At 46.3% G+C, this 16,563-nt stretch overlaps 3 protein-coding genes across 3 annotated transcripts; 1 reads left to right on the forward strand and 2 right to left on the reverse strand.

The window, feature by feature from the left end:
- The first annotated feature begins 811 nt into the window (after positions 1-811).
- LOC125525307 (serotonin N-acetyltransferase 2, chloroplastic) lies at positions 812-1,702 on the forward strand. The gene has a single exon (XM_048690304.1). It carries the CDS (start codon positions 891-893, stop codon positions 1,488-1,490), a length of 600 nt encoding a protein of 199 aa, XP_048546261.1. The 5' UTR covers positions 812-890; the 3' UTR covers positions 1,491-1,702.
- Positions 1,703-1,959: 257 nt separating this feature from the next.
- On the reverse strand, positions 1,960-2,633 carry LOC125518964 (casparian strip membrane protein 2-like). Its single transcript, XM_048683856.1, has one exon. It carries the CDS (start codon positions 2,631-2,633, stop codon positions 1,962-1,964), a length of 672 nt encoding a protein of 223 aa, XP_048539813.1. The 3' UTR covers positions 1,960-1,961.
- Positions 2,634-3,882: 1,249 nt separating this feature from the next.
- LOC125525306 (vesicle-associated membrane protein 714) lies at positions 3,883-6,416 on the reverse strand. The gene is made up of 4 exons (XM_048690303.1): positions 5,987-6,416; positions 5,491-5,681; positions 5,230-5,393; positions 3,883-4,291 (listed from the first exon to the last, which is right to left on the reverse strand). Exons 1-4 carry the CDS (start codon positions 6,207-6,209, stop codon positions 4,201-4,203), a joined length of 669 nt encoding a protein of 222 aa, XP_048546260.1. The 5' UTR covers positions 6,210-6,416; the 3' UTR covers positions 3,883-4,200.
- Between the last annotated feature and the right edge of the window lie 10,147 nt (positions 6,417-16,563).

Here is a 16,563-nt window from a genome sequence, read left to right on the forward strand (position 1 = left end):
ACTCTTAGTTTGACACCCTATGTATCTGTAAGGTGGAATACTTTGTCAACAAGAAATGATTTTCTCTTCGACAATAAGACATTTGCGGTAACTTTGTCGGTTTTAGAGTTTCGGGACTTTGATCTTGTGTGAGTGTGTGTGTCAGTCTTTGTTTTTTGGTCGAAATGTTAGTGTGCGCATAATAGAGTAGAGGAAAAAAAGAAATGCATAGGAAGGAGATGCGGTCACTGCCCTAGGACACAATCGATGACGGCGAAGCAAAAAAGACGACGAAAGTGCTCCCTCGTCTATGTTGTCTTCTTTGCAAAATTAGTTGTCGCTTAAACAGATATACTTCCTACTAAAGGTTTTATAGTATTTTTTTACAGAAGTAGTATCTAACAATAATACTAGGTCTTAAATCTCAACTGCTTTCTCCGATTCATATTAATTATTGCTGATTTAGTATAATTGTGACAAAACTCTATGATTATTGCTTGGAAAAGAATCCATATTCATAAACTGAAACTACTCGCGTAAATTATTATTACCTTTAATCCTGATAAGTGTCACACATGTGACACGAATACATGACAACTTTGAACGATTTTCATGGCAAATTGAGTCACGCGAGGATGACAACTTATCAAGCATGACAACTTTCTTTCCAGATGATAGGTTTCATTTTTTGGGGCTTTTTTTTCTATCTCGGATGGTAATTTTAGTTGGAAAAAAAACGTGAAGACGTATGTATCGTGTGCCATTTATCATTCGGAAAATTTTAACATTGGCAGATGAACCCGATAATCTGCGTGACAGAATTAGTGGCGGGAAGAAAGCTAGCGAACAGACGGGAAGGATAAGCAAGCAGTCCATGGCCACAGGCGTCCGAAGCCATCAGCACATCAGCCATGCAACAACCGCAGCTGCAGCCCCGCGTCCGCGCGCGCGCTTTCCTCCACGCCGCCGTCAAGCTCAACCCGAGGGGGAACCCGTTCCTCCTGCGCCGCCCCGCCGCGTCCGCCGGCGGCGCCGTCGCGGGCGTCCAGCTGACGGTGTCGGACTCGGAGCTGTCGTCCCGGGGCTTCGCCGTTCGGCGCACCGCGGAGGGCCTGGACGTGGCGGCGCTGAACGAGGTGTTCGCGCGCGTGGGGTTCCCTCGGCGGCAGGAGGAGCGGCTCCGGCGCGCGCTGGAGCACAGCGAGGTGGCGTGGCTGGCGTCGGAGGCGACGGGGCGCCCCGTGGCGTTCGCGCGCGCGGCCGGGGACGGGGTGTTCAACGCGGTGGTGTGGGACGTGGTGGTGGAGCCGTCGTGCCAGGGCCTCGGGCTCGGCCGCGCCGTCATGGAGCGCCTCGTGGCGGAGCTCCGGCGCAAGGGCGTCGGCAACATCGTGCTCTACGCCGAGCCCAGGGTGGTCGGGTTCTACCGCCCGCTGGGGTTCGCCATGGACCCCGACGGCATCCGGGGCATGGCGTACTACCGCAGCAAGCAAAACCAGAAGCAACAGTGATATTCTATACATTACTGCCATCACCATTCATGCATGATCCATGCATCTCCGCTGTGCATTTCTTTCTTTCTTTTTCGCTTGTTATGCCAGGTGATTGGATGGAGACAGATCGGAAATGTTGAAATTGATCGATACACTTAACACTGCTGCAGTGCTGAGTACATGAGTATATATGAGATGGATCATGGAACTGACCATCTGAATTTCTCTCTTGTTTGCTTGGCACTGGAAATCGGAAATGTTCAAATTGATCAATATCGATACACTTACATAGTTACATTCCACAGTGATCGACGAACAATTGATTGACGAACACCTTACACCAGAGAAACACAGGAGTATATGAGATGGCGCAATTCACTCATGAGCAAGATCAAATCAAAGTGAAGTAGAGAAAGCACAACCAAGACCAGAAAGGATTCGAAAGCATCGAGCGACCTCGGTCGGTGATGGCACGTAGGTAGCCGTAGCCTAGCGGTGTCTGCGGATCGCGCAGGCGGAGAGGAGGACGAGGAGGATGAAGACGAGGACGGCGAGGAAGGAGGCGACGACGGCGCCGCTGGTGCGCTGGCAGAAGCCGTGGAACTGCATGCAGATGGGCGCCCAGTTGGCGCGCCGGCTCCCCTCGTGCGCCACGTACACGATGGCCGCCGCCGCAGACGCAGCGGCCGTCACCAGCACCACCATCACCGTGTCGCAGACGAGCAGCAGCAGCCTGACGCCGGTCGCCTTTGGCCGGATGATGCCCACGATGGAGAAGGGGAGGGACAGCACCAGGTACCCCGCGGCGACGGCGTTGGCGACCATGAAGAAGGTGAAGGCCGGGAAGTCGTCGAACCTGGCGCGGAACTGGAAGTACTCGGTGAAGACGGAGAGCGTCTCGTCGGAGGTGCCCGTGGAGATGGCGGCCGCGAGCGTGGGCCCGAAGGCCGCCACCCTGAGCAGCAGGTCCACGAAGGCCATGCAGCGCCGGAAGCCCTCGGCGCCGCTGCGCAGGATGAACGGCACGCCGCCGCCGGACTTGCGCTGCTGCTGCTGCTGCACCGGCGCGGGTGCGGCTCCTGGCGGTGGCGCGGCCGTGACCGGTGCCTTGCCGGTGGTGTCGTCCATGTGGATGACGGTGGCCTCGTTGGTGCTGGCCATGCTGGCTGGGACGGCTAGCTGCTCTGCTCAGCTGCCAGGTACTTCCTGCTTGTTTGGAAGATTGAGATGAAGATGAAGATTGCTTGCTGAGTAGAGACCATGCCGCAGTGCAGCATATATGCACACAGGCAGCATGCAGATCAGGTGCAGAGGTAATGGAATAGTTGGAGGAATGATTGATTCAAGAGCTTGATGGTGAAGAAGTTGAGAGGGATGTAGCTTAGTGTGGTTGGGTTTGCAGGAGTGGTTGCTTAGTTTGCTGGAATTTGCTTTGCTTTTCTAACTGCTCTGCATTTCATCGATGCCGGAATAGGAGTACAGGACACGACCGGGAGCAGTTCAACTGAAAAAACGAAGCGTACAGATATCCTCACACCTATTTTAGCAAAAAAGAAGAAGAAGAAGAAGAAGAAGAAGAAGAAGAGGCAAAAGTTCAAACAAGGTGGCGGGCATGGCAAGGATGTACTCTCTACGATTTCCGTCTTCCTAAATCTTCTCAATCGGCTGAGACTTGGTTATGTCTCAGTCCACGTTATATTTATGGGATCATATATTAAGATTCGTGCAAAAAAAATATTCAGATCTTCCTTTTCCTTTCTTACATGGTATGTCGTTTGACTGAGACCTAGTCACACCCTTATTTTTAGTCAGCATATAGAATTTATCTCAAGTCTAATTATAAAGTTTGACTAACTTTATAAGAAAAAAGGTCGACATTCACAATATGAAACCAATAACTTTAGATGCATCATGAAATTAATGTTCATACTACATAACTTCAGTATTGTAAATGTTAATATTGTTTAATTTCAAACAAATCTTACACGGAGTAAAAATAAACACAAACGGAGGGTGTACCACGACCGAGTAAACTAACGTGTTCGGATCCCCTCCACTCAAAAAACCCAACCATAATATTGCACAGAAGTGCTTATTTTCTCGAGTCGAGATGACGCAAGAGCCTTGCGCTTCAGTTCATTCAAAAGAAAACAAGTTCCAAGCCTGGGAGATGGCCTAGTAGGAGCCCAGATGCCGGAGCCTGGCTTCCGCTCTAATCCTGGCGAGCAGGGAAGGGCTCTAAGGCATAGCATGCTCTAAGGTACTCTCGTTGCGCTGCTTCCACGCCATCCAAGATGTAAGCAGAGCACAAAAGCGTTCAGATCTACAGACATTACTGCTTCCAAAACATCCATCCCAATATAGCTGACAATTTGCTCAACACCCAACAAGCAGAGTAAGCAAAAGGAGATGAAAGAAAACATACCCTGTTCAGTGTTCACATCTTCTCCAGAAAGGGAGGTACTATACATCAGTAATAATTTCGACGAACCAGTGCAGTGCACCGAGCAACTCTTAACTAGTGCCACAACATACCCAAAGGAAGCACAAACGACATTTCATACTGTACACACGGACCCGGTTTTTGTACAAACATTTCATATCGACTTGTATGAGCAAAAACAATCTACCGAGAACTCAACTGCGAATCTGTTGACCAAAACATAAGGTTCTCGCTTTGGAAGCTGAGACGAACTTGGAACATCATGTATGGTGTCGAGCTACTGTTCTATGATCTGCACGATGGAAGGGACAGGCCTCCGCAGAAAGCCGCAATGATCAGGTAAAGTAGCAGCACAATGACCGCCGTCAACACCGCTCTGCAACAAACGCACAACAAGAAACATCTTAGAAGCTGCCAAACAGGTTAAACTGACATGTACTCCCTCGTTTCTAAATATAAGACCTTTTAGAGATTTCAATACGGGCTACATACGGATGTATATAGACGTATTTTAGAGTGTAGATTTTCACTCATTTTGCTCTGTATGTAGTCCGCATTGGAATGTCTAAAAAGCCTTATATTTAGGAACAGAGGCAGTAAAAGTCAACAGAAATAAAACTCTGGTGTTATAGACAGCCATTGGTTGGTTACTTGGCTGCACTTGCCAATAGTAGCCACTAATTACAAGATTTCCTAGTCGGAACATGGGTTTCTGCGATTTCAGTCATGACACACCACACTAACTTAAGCCATTAAACTAGAGAGTTAGAGGATGTTTGGATGAGGGGTATTTTTTTTACAAAGTTCTAGAATTTACTTCAAATTATAAAAGCTCCTCTAAAGTTACCCCTTACCCAAACAGTGTAATTTACTCTATCTGTATAACTTAGCCATATTTTCTGTAAGCAAAGCACATACTCCCTCCGTCCGGAAATACTTGTCGCAGAGATGGATGTATCTAGACGTATTTAAGTTCTAGATACATCTATTTTTATCCATTTCTTCGACAAGTATTTCCGGACGAAGGGAGTATCTTGCATTTCTCATAAAACTTGCTTATGTTCAGAAATGACAGTTTCCAGCCAGACTGAATCTGGGGACACGGAAAACTACAACTGGCTGGAATCTGGTTATGCAGATAACAGATCTGGAGGTGCTTTGTGGTATCAACAGGGAGTTGCACACTGTAAAAATAACTTTTTAGAAAAACTTTCAATGGCCATGCTACTGATCCATAATTGGCTGCTAGTGTACTCAAAAGTTAACAAGAAGAACAAGAAAAAAATACTGAAGATGGAGATGTGTGGCACTTACAGAAGCTTGACATTCTTCATCCAGAGAGCTCTCCGAAGCCTCTTGGATTGCTTGCGGAAGTGAAAACCGCTGTCCTGCATTGTGGAGGTCTTGTCTACAAGAAGCGAGATGCGGTCGCCTCTGTCCAGAATCTTCTCTATGTTGTCAACCATGACGGTGTGTATCTGCACGTTTCGCAAGCATAAGCACTGTATACTCAGCACAGCTAACTAAGAACATACAACAGAAATGTCCCAAATGCAAGCATCTTGTGGTACTCGCCTCGCTGACTTCGCCGCGGAGGCGGTTGAGCGTGTCAGCGCTGGGGTTGCTGGAGAAGAACTCCATTTGCTGGTGCAGCACCCTGGCGAACTCGTCGTTCATGGCATAGGCCAGCGCGGAATGGGCGACCCTGCCGTAGTTCTTCATGAACCTCATCTGGATGTCCTCGAGATAAATGAAGGGAACTCTCCCTGCATCATCATGAACAGACGGCATGGCAAAGTGTTAGCAACAAGCAGAATGATTGCACATAGACTACTACTAGATGCCGGCAAGGCATGACGATGATCTACAATTGGTTGCTTCAGTACACAAAACTGAAAGAACTGTCCATGATGAACCGAAAAATGCAATTCTATCCCAACATCTGAGATCAGGTCATGTTTGTGGCGGCACATCCCGCTGAGAGGAGAAGCCGAATCTAACAAGAGCTTCCTGAATTCAGCATAACTGACTAACTAGAGGCTGAGTGGAGGAGGGGGTTAGTGGTACTGACGTCCGAAGGTGTCGTTGGCCATGCAGAGGAAGGTGAGGCCGTCGGCGGGGGAGCGGAGGACGTGGAAGATGTAGCGGTCCTGCGCGAAGCAGAGGCGCGCCTCGGCCTCGGAGGGGAGCTTCTCGAGGATGCGGCGGGCGACGGCGCCGGCGTTGCCCGAGACGGCGGCGAACTCGGCCAGCACCACCGTGCCCCGCGCCACGAGCGCGTACACGATCGCCATCCTCCTCCTCCTCGGTCCCGAGGGGCGGGGGCGGGGGTGGGAATCGAAATTGGAACTGGAGTCGGGAAGCGGAGGCGGCCTGAGCTGATCTGATCTGGCCTTGGGTTGGGTCCAGGAAGACGGAGGGAGGGAGGCAGGCGTGTAGTATAACTGATTGGGAATTTGGGAGGAGAGGTGCGATGGATGTGGGGGTTTCGAGCGGCGCCGTGCCGTACTGCCGTCGACTACCGTTTTCTATTTAGTGTATTTTCTCCGCCCAATTTTCTTTCTTTTTTCCTCCCTTCCTCCCACGACTTGCTTTGTACTTTCATGCCGATGCCGTGCTGTTTGCTTGTTAGGGCATCTCGACCCGTAAATTTTCTCCCACATTCGTTCATGAATAGAGAACCGGTTCATGAACACGGATGCGGGAGGATGACATCAACACTATTCGTATACATCTGATCTTTCTCATATTTTTTTAAAATTCATATGATCAAATAGCCGCATGCAAAAAGTACAGACATTCAAATAGCTGCATACAGCACTAGTTTAAATTTCAAAAAGTTTAGAAAATACATCCCAACATTGTTGTCTCCTTTAGCCGCCGATTGATACTCAATCAGAGCGTTCTTCAGCTGCTCGTGAGTTGTCGATTCTGGTTTGAAAGTTGGATAGGATCACTCACGTTCTCAAATTCCGGAGTTGCCGCAGCATCGTCACCCTCATCCTCGACGATCATGTTGTGCATGATCACACAACATGTCATCACCTCCCACAAAGTTTCCGGATCCCATTGTTTAGTAGGTCCACGAACAACTGCAAAACGGGCCTGCAGACCTCAAAATGCCCTCTCGGCATCCTTTCTAGCTGATTATTGTCTTTCGGCAAAGTGAGCCTTTTTCCTGTCCAATTGAGTTTGAGATGGTGCTGGCAAAGGTAGCTCATGGAGGATAGATACCATTAATCAAATAGTAGCCCATGTTGTGCTCATATCCATTGACAGTATAGTGGCAAGGAGGAACTTTTCCTCCAGTCAGTCTCGCAAACAACGATGATCGTTGCAGCACATTGATGTCATTGTAAGACCTGGACATGCCAAAGAAAGCGTGTCGAATCCAAAGATCTTATGATGCAATTGCTTCAAGAATGATGGTGGGCTTCTTAACATGACCCTAATATTGCCCTTGAAAAGCCTTCCGGCAGTTCTTCATTTCTAATGCATGCAGTCAAGAGATCCAAGCATACCTGGCCATCCTCTTGCTTCTAAGATTGCGAAGAGCCTCTCGGTGTCTACCACAGTTGGTTCTCTCAGATACTGAGGTCTGAACACCTCAACCACGGCAGTTGCAAACCTGACCATGGCATCTCTGCATGTGCTCTCAAACATTCGTAGGTACTCGTCCCACGAATCAGCGGATGTGTCATATGCAAGCATTCGGAGTGCAGCCGTGCACTTCTGGTAACCAGAAGCCGATCATTCCCACGATGTCCTTCTTCAGGATGAAGTAGTCATTGTAGGACCAGACGTCATGGTACAAACGATTGAAGATAGTCTTGCGCATCCAAAAACGCGTGCGAAAAAGGCCAATGAATAGTGCATCAGGGGCAAAGTAGCCGGCCATGTCAAATGGTCTCACGCCCTGTTGCAGTTGAGCACTCGATGACCCTTGATCGAGCCCTTCAAATTGAGAACATGATCCTCCGCATGCTCTGCGTCTTCAAGGAGCGCTTGCATCATTGCCGTCTCATCAGAGTACTCCTCGTCCGATGAGCCGTCGGACGACTCAACATACTGCTCGTATATGTACATCAAATATGAATCCATTGCTAGAAAGAAGAAGGGACAAATGTTTTTAGCTCATGTGATTCATCGAACAGTTGCTAGGCATGGTGGTCGGAGGACAGGGTTTGAACATAGATAGAGGAGAAGCGCGGGTGGAGCCCTGCCGGAGCGCTGAAGGTGACAGAGACGTAGAGTTTCGACAAGGGTGTCGTGGTTTTGTCACGACAGATATCCTAGTGTGAGGACTTAGTCGTGAGGCTAACGCATCTATGCGGTAGCTTGAAGGGGTTGATCAGAATCGAGAGACACAACACGCAAGACAAGGACTTAGACAGCTTCGGGCCCCGGGAAATATCATCTGGTAACAACCCTACATGCTGTTTGTGGCTATGTATCATTATCATCACGAGAGAGTCACCGGTAAACCGGCTCTTTGTGTCTAGCCCTAGAGATTGTTTCTTCTTGCTTGTTGCTTGTCCCCCTTTGGGGAGCCCTGTCCCTTCTTATATATGTTGAAGGGGCGGTTTACATGACTAGTCCTAGTTGGATTAGAATTACTCTATTGCAAGTGGAGTCCTAGTCTTGCTTCCTTTGTAAGGGAATACTCCTCATCTTTCCTCTTAAACCGGCCCACCATAACATGAACCGGCCTTCTGGGCCTTGGGCCTAGTCCTTTATCTGACCCGTCGTCGGGGTCATTCATGAGTCGTCAGGCTCGTAAATCGTCAGACCAGTGAACCGCCAGACCCATGAATCGCCAGTCCTCTGGCAGGTTATGATGAAGCGCCAAGTCCGGCCGGGTTATACTTCCGGTCGGGTTACGCCGCGGGGTATATCCCCGACATTAGCCCCCAGTTTAATTTGGATTTATCCATGTTAAACTGATCTGCAACATAAACACAAGAACAAATTTGGCGGGTTGTGCTCCGGTTTAAATATTCTTATAAACCGACACTTGATCATCCTTAAGTCCTTGTCATTTCTTCCTTCTAAAAAATCCGAGTCAATAGACCAGCTTCATAATCAATTTGCTTGCAAAAGATATTTTGTAAATAAAGAATCAATTTGGATCGGCCTTCAATGCTTTGATTTGACAAAAATATTGGTCTATTCAACTGATATCAGCCGGTTTGAAAATGTAGAACTTGCCGGTTTATCATTGCCAAAATTGCCGGTTTATCAATATTGATGGCACCGGGTCATAATTGTTGTTGACACCGGGTCATGTAATTGATCTTCCTGATTTGCTCAAAACTGATAATTTGAAGACGTTCCTCCTTTATATGCATAATACCTGTAGCCCCAAGTCTTAAGAGGAGAACATAGTGATAACTTAAGACTTGCTCCAATAAGTGTTGCAACCTTGAAGAAATTCGGTTTGTTCATCTCAATCATATAAACTGAATACTCCATATATGTAGCCCCCAAGTGTCGGGTTGTCATGCTTGCAGCAACCTGGGACTTGTAATTGTCTTATGTTCATAAAAACTTCACCCAGTGTAGCCCCCAAGGGCCGGGTCATTATGCAATAATGATCAGGGACTTTGTATATATTTCATTGAAAATATATCATATGATGTAACCCCACCATGGGGCTTGAACCCACGTCCACAAGATTAAGAGCCTTGTCCTCTACCAACTGAGCAATAAACCCTTCAATATAATGGATTAAGGCTTGTGTGCCTTGAATTTTTATAGGAGCAATTAGTAGCCCCCAAGGGCCGGCTCATTACAATGTGATGATTCGGGTCTTCAATAAGGTAAGCAAAAATGACTTTGCATTAGCCCCCCCCCCCCGGTGCCATGGTGCATGCTGGCAGTGACATGGGACTTGTATATTTGCTATAATCTCAATTTGAATAATGTAGCCTCCAAGTGCCGGGTTGTAAGCCTGCAGCAACTCGAGACTATTCCTTCAATTGTAGAATAAATCATATCCATTGATAATATGATAGCCATTGCGCTAAAGAGACTTTGAAAACCTTAATCATAATACTGGTTATTGATAACCATAATAAAATCCAGCCATGTTGGCTATTTGAAGATTTGAATAATATAACCTGGTTTGAAAACTGATTCCTGCCATATAAACCGGTATATCCATGCCCATATGATACATGCTATGATGATGTAATGATGATGCAATGTATGACGCAATATATGATGATGTATGTGTATGACCAAGAGGGTTTAAGCTGTAGTTCGGATACGACCAGACCCCCAAGTAGTCATAATTGTGGCATTGCGTCGATCAAGAGGTGTAGCTATGGTTCAAATACGACCAAGCCCCCAAGTGATTTCCCTGGTGGCCCTATTGCCTATCAAAAAGGCATAGCTATGGTTTGAATACGACCAAGCCCCCAAGTGATTTCCCTGGTGGCCCTATTGCCTATCAAAAAGGTGTAGCTATGGTTCGAATATGACCAAGCCCCCAAGTGATTTCCCTGGTGGCCCTATTGCCTATCAAAAAGGTGTAGCTATGGTTCGAATACGACCAAGTCCCCAAGTGATTTCCCTGATGGCCTTATGCCTATCAAGAGTGTAACTATGGTTCGAACACATAGCCCCCAAGTGATTTCCCTAGTGGCCTTATCAAGAGGTGTAACTATGGTTCGAACACATAGCCCCCAAGTGATACTGTGAGCTATGCTCAAGGGGTACCTATGTTTGAGCTGTGATGTATAACAGACTCTCTTTGGCTCCTTATGATAATATTGGCTTGATAGCCGGATTACCGGAGTAACCAGATCTGTCCTCTTATGATAATATTGGCTTGATAGCCGTATTAATAGGGTAGTCACAGCTGTGATCAACAAGCAGGAAGCCCCCAAATGATCAATAATATGATAAACCAATAAGGCAGGATGCCCATGTTTGAACCGTGCATCATGGCAGCAAGTTCTCTTTGGCAATCTTTAATTTTTTGCAAGAGATAACTTCTTCTTGAACCGGATGTTAAACCGGATATTGAGAGCTTCAAAGCTTTGTGGGAGACATCTTTCCCTTGAACCGGATTTTAAACCAGAATCTTCGTTTTCAGCCGAAAACTTTCTGACGGCCTTTAAACTCGAACTTGCGAGAGATTAATTCCAGAAATTTTTAAACTGGATTTGAGAGCTTCAAAGCTTTGTGGGAGAACAGATTTCCCTTGAACCGGATTTTAAACCGGCATTCTTCATTTTGAACCAGAAATTTTCTGACGGCCTTTAAATTTTCCTCAATATGGTAGTAGCCTCCGGGACCGGGTTATCTTTCCCTCCAATGTCCTGGGGTTCTTGACTTCACTGAAAACCGGCAACATTTGCTGAGTCATATCATTGTAGCTCCCGAGTCTCAAGGTGACTGGAGGAGTTGGCTTGAGATTCTCCATATTTGACCGTGATATAAACCTGCATAAGTTGTATATCATTGGTGTTGATAGCACGATGTGAATCCACAGAAGGTTGAGGTGACTGCGTCGGGTTATAAATGATCCCGTATGAGCCGTGTCAGCAACTCGGCCAATGATTCCTTCCAACTGGCTATTTGAAGTTAACCAAATTGTAGTGGCGGCGATTTGCGTGCCTGCCCATTGATCCATCCAATGCAGACGGCGGTTGATAATAATTTGCCTCAAATTCGAAAGAAAACCGGGCTACCCAAGCTGTGACTTGCTTTATACTCAATAAACAGCTCATGCAGACAGGTGCGACTCGGTGTGTTGATGTAGACTAGGCCGCGATACATAGAAAAAATAACACCTGGTATTTTTTGCCGGATGAACGCGGATGCTGGTGCTAATAATGCTGGACATACTCAGACAAAAAATACTCCCGTACAAATACACTTCTTACTTTGCCGGTTTTGATGTGGCACTGGCACCCATACGGCCTCCTTTGTCCTTTTTTGTAATGAACGTAGCAGCAGTCTTCACGTGGAGGGTTGAATGGTGTACATGATTCCATTAAATTCAATTCCAGGATCAAATCTTTGCATATATCTCTATTAACTTGTCAACCCTGTTGTTTTTTAGCTCAACTTCAAGGAAGTGGACCACCGCTACTACTGTTGTTTGTTAAATGCGCAAGCAGGTGCTCTGTTGTATTCCTTTTTTCCCTCCTCAACGCTTTTCTGAATATTGCCTCTGTATGTCTTCATCCGTGGCATTAACACCAACTACACCGGCAGTTTTCTCTTCATTGGCATCTTCATAGGCAGGCAGTTGGTGTGGAGACCCGACGTCGGGCGGGGCGGAGCAGAGCCAGCAAGCTGGTGCAAGGTAGCAAACCGAATGGGCGCGCGAGAGCCGGCGCTAAGCGGGCCAAGCGCGCGGAGGTAGGAGCCAGCGAGGAATAGTGAAAGCCCGGGCTCGCGCACGTGAGGTCTGTCGCAGGTCGAACAACCGGCGGCTCGGAAATGTCGGCGAGTCGCAGCGGACGCGAGCGGCTGCCACGGAGGCGCAGGGGTGCGGGTTGTAGGTCGAGATGACAACTCAAACACGGGGCGGCTTACGGACGGAGGCGTAACCGGCTTTCGAGAGCAGAGGCGAGTGCCGGCGGATTGGAGTTGTGACGACTTGAAGCTCTGGCGGTGGCCGAGTCCACCTCTGCTTTCCGTGTTGTGGCCGGCTTGACTTACTCTCGTCCATGTCTCATTGCCTTCCTTTTCCCTTTTTCCTTTCTTTTCTGACGTTTTGATCACACAGCTTCAGCCAGGTTCACGTTCCTGTGTGTAGCATCTTTTCGGCAGCTAGTAGTATATCTTGGTTGGATAGCAGATGGAATCCATGAGCAAACAGTAAATTGTACAAGCTCCAAATAGCTGCGTATCCGAGAGCATGCCTGCCTAATCCATGTGGGCGCTAACTGTCATGGTTTTGTCACGGCAGATGTCCTAGTGTGATGACTTAGTCGTGAGGCCAACGCATCTATGCGGTAGCTTGAAGGGTTGATCAGAATCGAGAGACACAACATGCAAGACAAGGACTTAGACAGCTCCGGGCCCCGGGAAATATCATCCGGTAACAATCCTACATGCTATTTGTGGCTAGGTCTCATTATCATCACAAGAGAGTCGTCGGTAAACCGGCTCTTTGTGTCTAGCCCTAGAGTTTCTTCTTGCTTGTTGCTTGTCCTCCTTTGGGGAGCCCTGGCCCTCCTTATATATGTTGAAGGGGCGGTTTACATAACTAGTCCTAGTTGGATTAGGATTACTCTATTACTCCCTTCATTCCAAAATAGATGACTCAACTTTATACTAACTTTAGTATAAAATTAGTGTAAACTTGGGTCATCTATTTTGGAATGGAGGGAGTACAAGTGGAGTCCTAGTCTTGCTTCCTTTGTAAGGGAATACTCCTCATCTTTCCTCTTAAACCGGCCCACCATAACATGAACCGGCCTTCTGGGCCATGGGCCTACTCCTTTATATGACCCGTCGTCGGGGTCATTCGTGAGTCGCCAGGCTTGTAAATCGTCAAACCAGTGAACCGCCAGACCCATGAATCGCCAGTCCTTTGGCGGGTTATGATGAAGCGCCAAGTCCGGCCGGGTTACGCCGCGGGGTATATCCCCGACAAGGGTTGTGGCGTGGTGGTTGTTGATACGTCTCCAACGTATCTATAATTTTTGATTGCTCCATGCTATATTATCCACTGTTTTGGACATTATTGGGCTTTATTATCCACTTTTATATTATTTTTGGGACTAACCTATTAACCGGAGGCCCAGCCCAGAATTGCTGTTTTTTGCCTGTTTTAGGGTTTAGAAGAAAAGGAATATCAAACGGAGTCCAAATGGAATGAAACCTTCGGGAACGTGATTTTTAGGAAGATTATGATCCGGGAGACTTGGACCCTACGTCAAGAAAGAAAACAGGAGGGCACGAGGTAGGGGGCACGCCCACCCCCACCAGGCGCGCCCTCCACCCTCGTGGGCCCCCTGTTGCTCCACCGACGTACTCCTTCCTCCTATATATACCTACATACCCCCAAACGATCAGATACGGAGCCAAAACCCTAATTCCACCGCCGTAACTTTCTGTATCCATGAGATCCCATCTTGGAGCCTGTTCCGGAGCTCCGCCGGAGGGGGCATCGATCACGGAGGGCTTCTACATCAACACCATAGCCCCTCTGATGAAGTGTGAGTAGTTTACCTCAGACCTACGGGTCCATAGTTAGTAGCTAGATGGCTTCTTCGCTCCTTTTGGATCTCAATACAATATTCTCCCCCTCTCTTGTGGAGATCTATTCGATGTAATCTTCTTTTTGCGGTGTGTTTGTTGAGACCGATGAATTGTGGGTTTATGATCAAGTCTATCTATGAATAATATTTGAATCTTCTTCAAATTATTTTATGTATGATTGGTTATCTTTGCGAGTCTCTTTGAATTATCAGTTTGGTTTGGCCTACTAGATTGATCTTTCTTGCAATGGGAGAAGTGCTTAGCTTTGGGTTCAATCTTGCGGTGTCCTTTCCCGGTGACAGTAAGGGCAGCAAGGCACGTATTGTATTGTTGCCATCGAGGATAACAAGATGGGGTTTTCTTCATATTGCATGAGTCTATCCCTCTACATCATGTCATCTTGCTTAAGGCGTTACTCTGTTCTTAACTTAATACTCTAGATGCATGTTGGATAGCGGTCGATGAGTGGAGTAATAGTAGTAGATGCAGGCAGGAGTCGGTATACTTGTCTCGGACGTGATGCCTATATACATGATCATACCTAGATATTCTCATAACTATGCTCAATTCTGTCAATTGCTCAACAGTAATTTGTTCACCCACCGTAGAATACTTATGCTCTCGAGAGAAGCCACTAGTGAAACCTATGGCCCCCGGGTCTATCTTTATCATATTAATCTCCTACTACTTAGTTATTTCCTTTGCTATTTCCTTTTCCTTTATTTTACTTTGCATCTTTATCATAAAAATACCAAAAATATTATCTTATCATATCTCACTCTCGTAAGTGGCCCTATAGGGATTGACAACCCCTATTTGCGTTGGTTGCGAGGATTTATTTGTTTTGTGCAGGTATAAGGGAATCGCACGTAGCCTCCTACTGGATTGATACCTTGGTTCTCAAAAACTGAGAGAAATACTTACGCTACTTTGCTGCATCATCCCTTCCTCTTCGGGGAAAACCAACGCAGTTCTCAAGAGGTAGCAAGAAGAATTTCTGGCGCCGTTGCCGGGGAGGTCTACGCAAAAGTCAACATACCTAGTACCCATCACATACCCTTATCTCCCGCATTACATTATTTGCCATTTGCCTCTTGTTTTCCTCTCCCCCCACTTCACCCTTGCCGTTTTATTCGCCCTCTCTCTCTCTCTCCATCCTCCCTCTCTATTCGCCTCTTTTTGCCCGCTTGCTTTTTGTTTGTTTGTGTGTTAGTTTGCTTGCTTGTCACGATGGCTCAAGATAATACTAAATTGTGTGACTTAACCAATACCAGCAACAATGATTTTATTAGCACTCCGATTGCTTCTCTTACCGATGTTGAATCTTGTGAAATTAATGCTGCTTTGCTGAATCTTGTCATGAAAGATCCGTTCTCCGGCCTTCCTAGTGAAGATGCCGCTACCCATCTAAATAGGTTCGTTGATTTGTGTGACATACAAAAGAAGAAAGATGTGGATAATGATATTGTTAAATTGAAGCTATTTCCTTTTTCGCTTAGAGATCGTGCTAAAGCTTGGTTTTCGTCTTTGCCTAAAAATAGTATTGATTCATGGAACAAGTGCAAAGATGATTTTGTCTCTAAGTATTTTCCTCCCGCTAAGATCATCTCTCTTAGAAACGATATTATGAATTTTAAGCAACTTGATCATGAACATGTTGCACAAGCTTGGGAGAGAATGAAACTAATGATACGTAATTGCCCTACTCATGGTTTAAATTTGTGGATGATTATACAAAAAATTTATGCCGGATTGAATTTTGCTTCTAGAAATCTTTTAGATTCGGCCGCGGGAGGCACTTTTATGGAAATCACTTTAGGAGAAGCTACTCAACTCCTAGATAATATTATGGTTAATTATTCTCAATGGCACACTGAAAGATCTGCTAATAAAAAGGTGCATGCGATAGAAGAAATTAATGTTTTGAGTGGAAAGATGGATGAACTTATGAAATTATTTGCTAATAAGAGTGTTTCTTCTGATCCTAATGATATGCCCTTGTCTACTTTGATTGAGAATAATAATGAATCTATGGATGTGAATTTTGTTGGTAGGAACAATTTTGGTAACAACGCGTATAGAGGAAATTTCAATCCTAGGCCTTACCCTAGTAATCCCTCTAATAATTATGGTAATTCCTACAACAATTCTTATGGAAATTATAATAAGATGCCCTCTGATTTTGAATCTAATATTAAAGAATTTATTACTTCGCAAAGGAATTTTAACGCTATGATTGAAGAAAAATTGCTTAAGATTGATGATTTGGCTAGGAACGTTGATAGAATTTATCTTGATGTTGATTCTTTGAAACTTAGATCTATTCCACCTAAGCATGATATCAATGAGTCTCTCAAAGCCATGAGAATTTCCATTGATGAGTGCAAAGAAAGAACCGCTAGGATGCGTGCTAAGAAAGATGCC

This window comes from Triticum urartu, chromosome 7 (assembly GCF_003073215.2).
Source record: "Triticum urartu cultivar G1812 chromosome 7, Tu2.1, whole genome shotgun sequence".
Taxonomy (NCBI): Eukaryota; Viridiplantae; Streptophyta; class Magnoliopsida; order Poales; family Poaceae; genus Triticum; species Triticum urartu.

Bases quoted from the DNA above. Each gene is read 5' to 3' on its own strand.
- LOC125525307 (XM_048690304.1), top strand. From the start codon at position 891: ATGCAACAACCGCAGCTGCAGCCCCGCGTCCGCGCGCGCGCTTTCCTC.
- LOC125518964 (XM_048683856.1), bottom strand. From the start codon at position 2,633: ATGGCCAGCACCAACGAGGCCACCGTCATCCACATGGACGACACCACC.
- LOC125525306 (XM_048690303.1), bottom strand. From the start codon at position 6,209: ATGGCGATCGTGTACGCGCTCGTGGCGCGGGGCACGGTGGTGCTGGCC. The intron at 5,394-5,490 runs GCGAGTACCACA...CGAAACGTGCAG, and splicing joins TCCGCGGCGAAGTCAGCGAG to ATACACACCGTCATGGTTGA. The intron at 4,292-5,229 runs GTAAGTGCCACA...CGTTTGTTGCAG, and splicing joins ATGAAGAATGTCAAGCTTCT to AGCGGTGTTGACGGCGGTCA.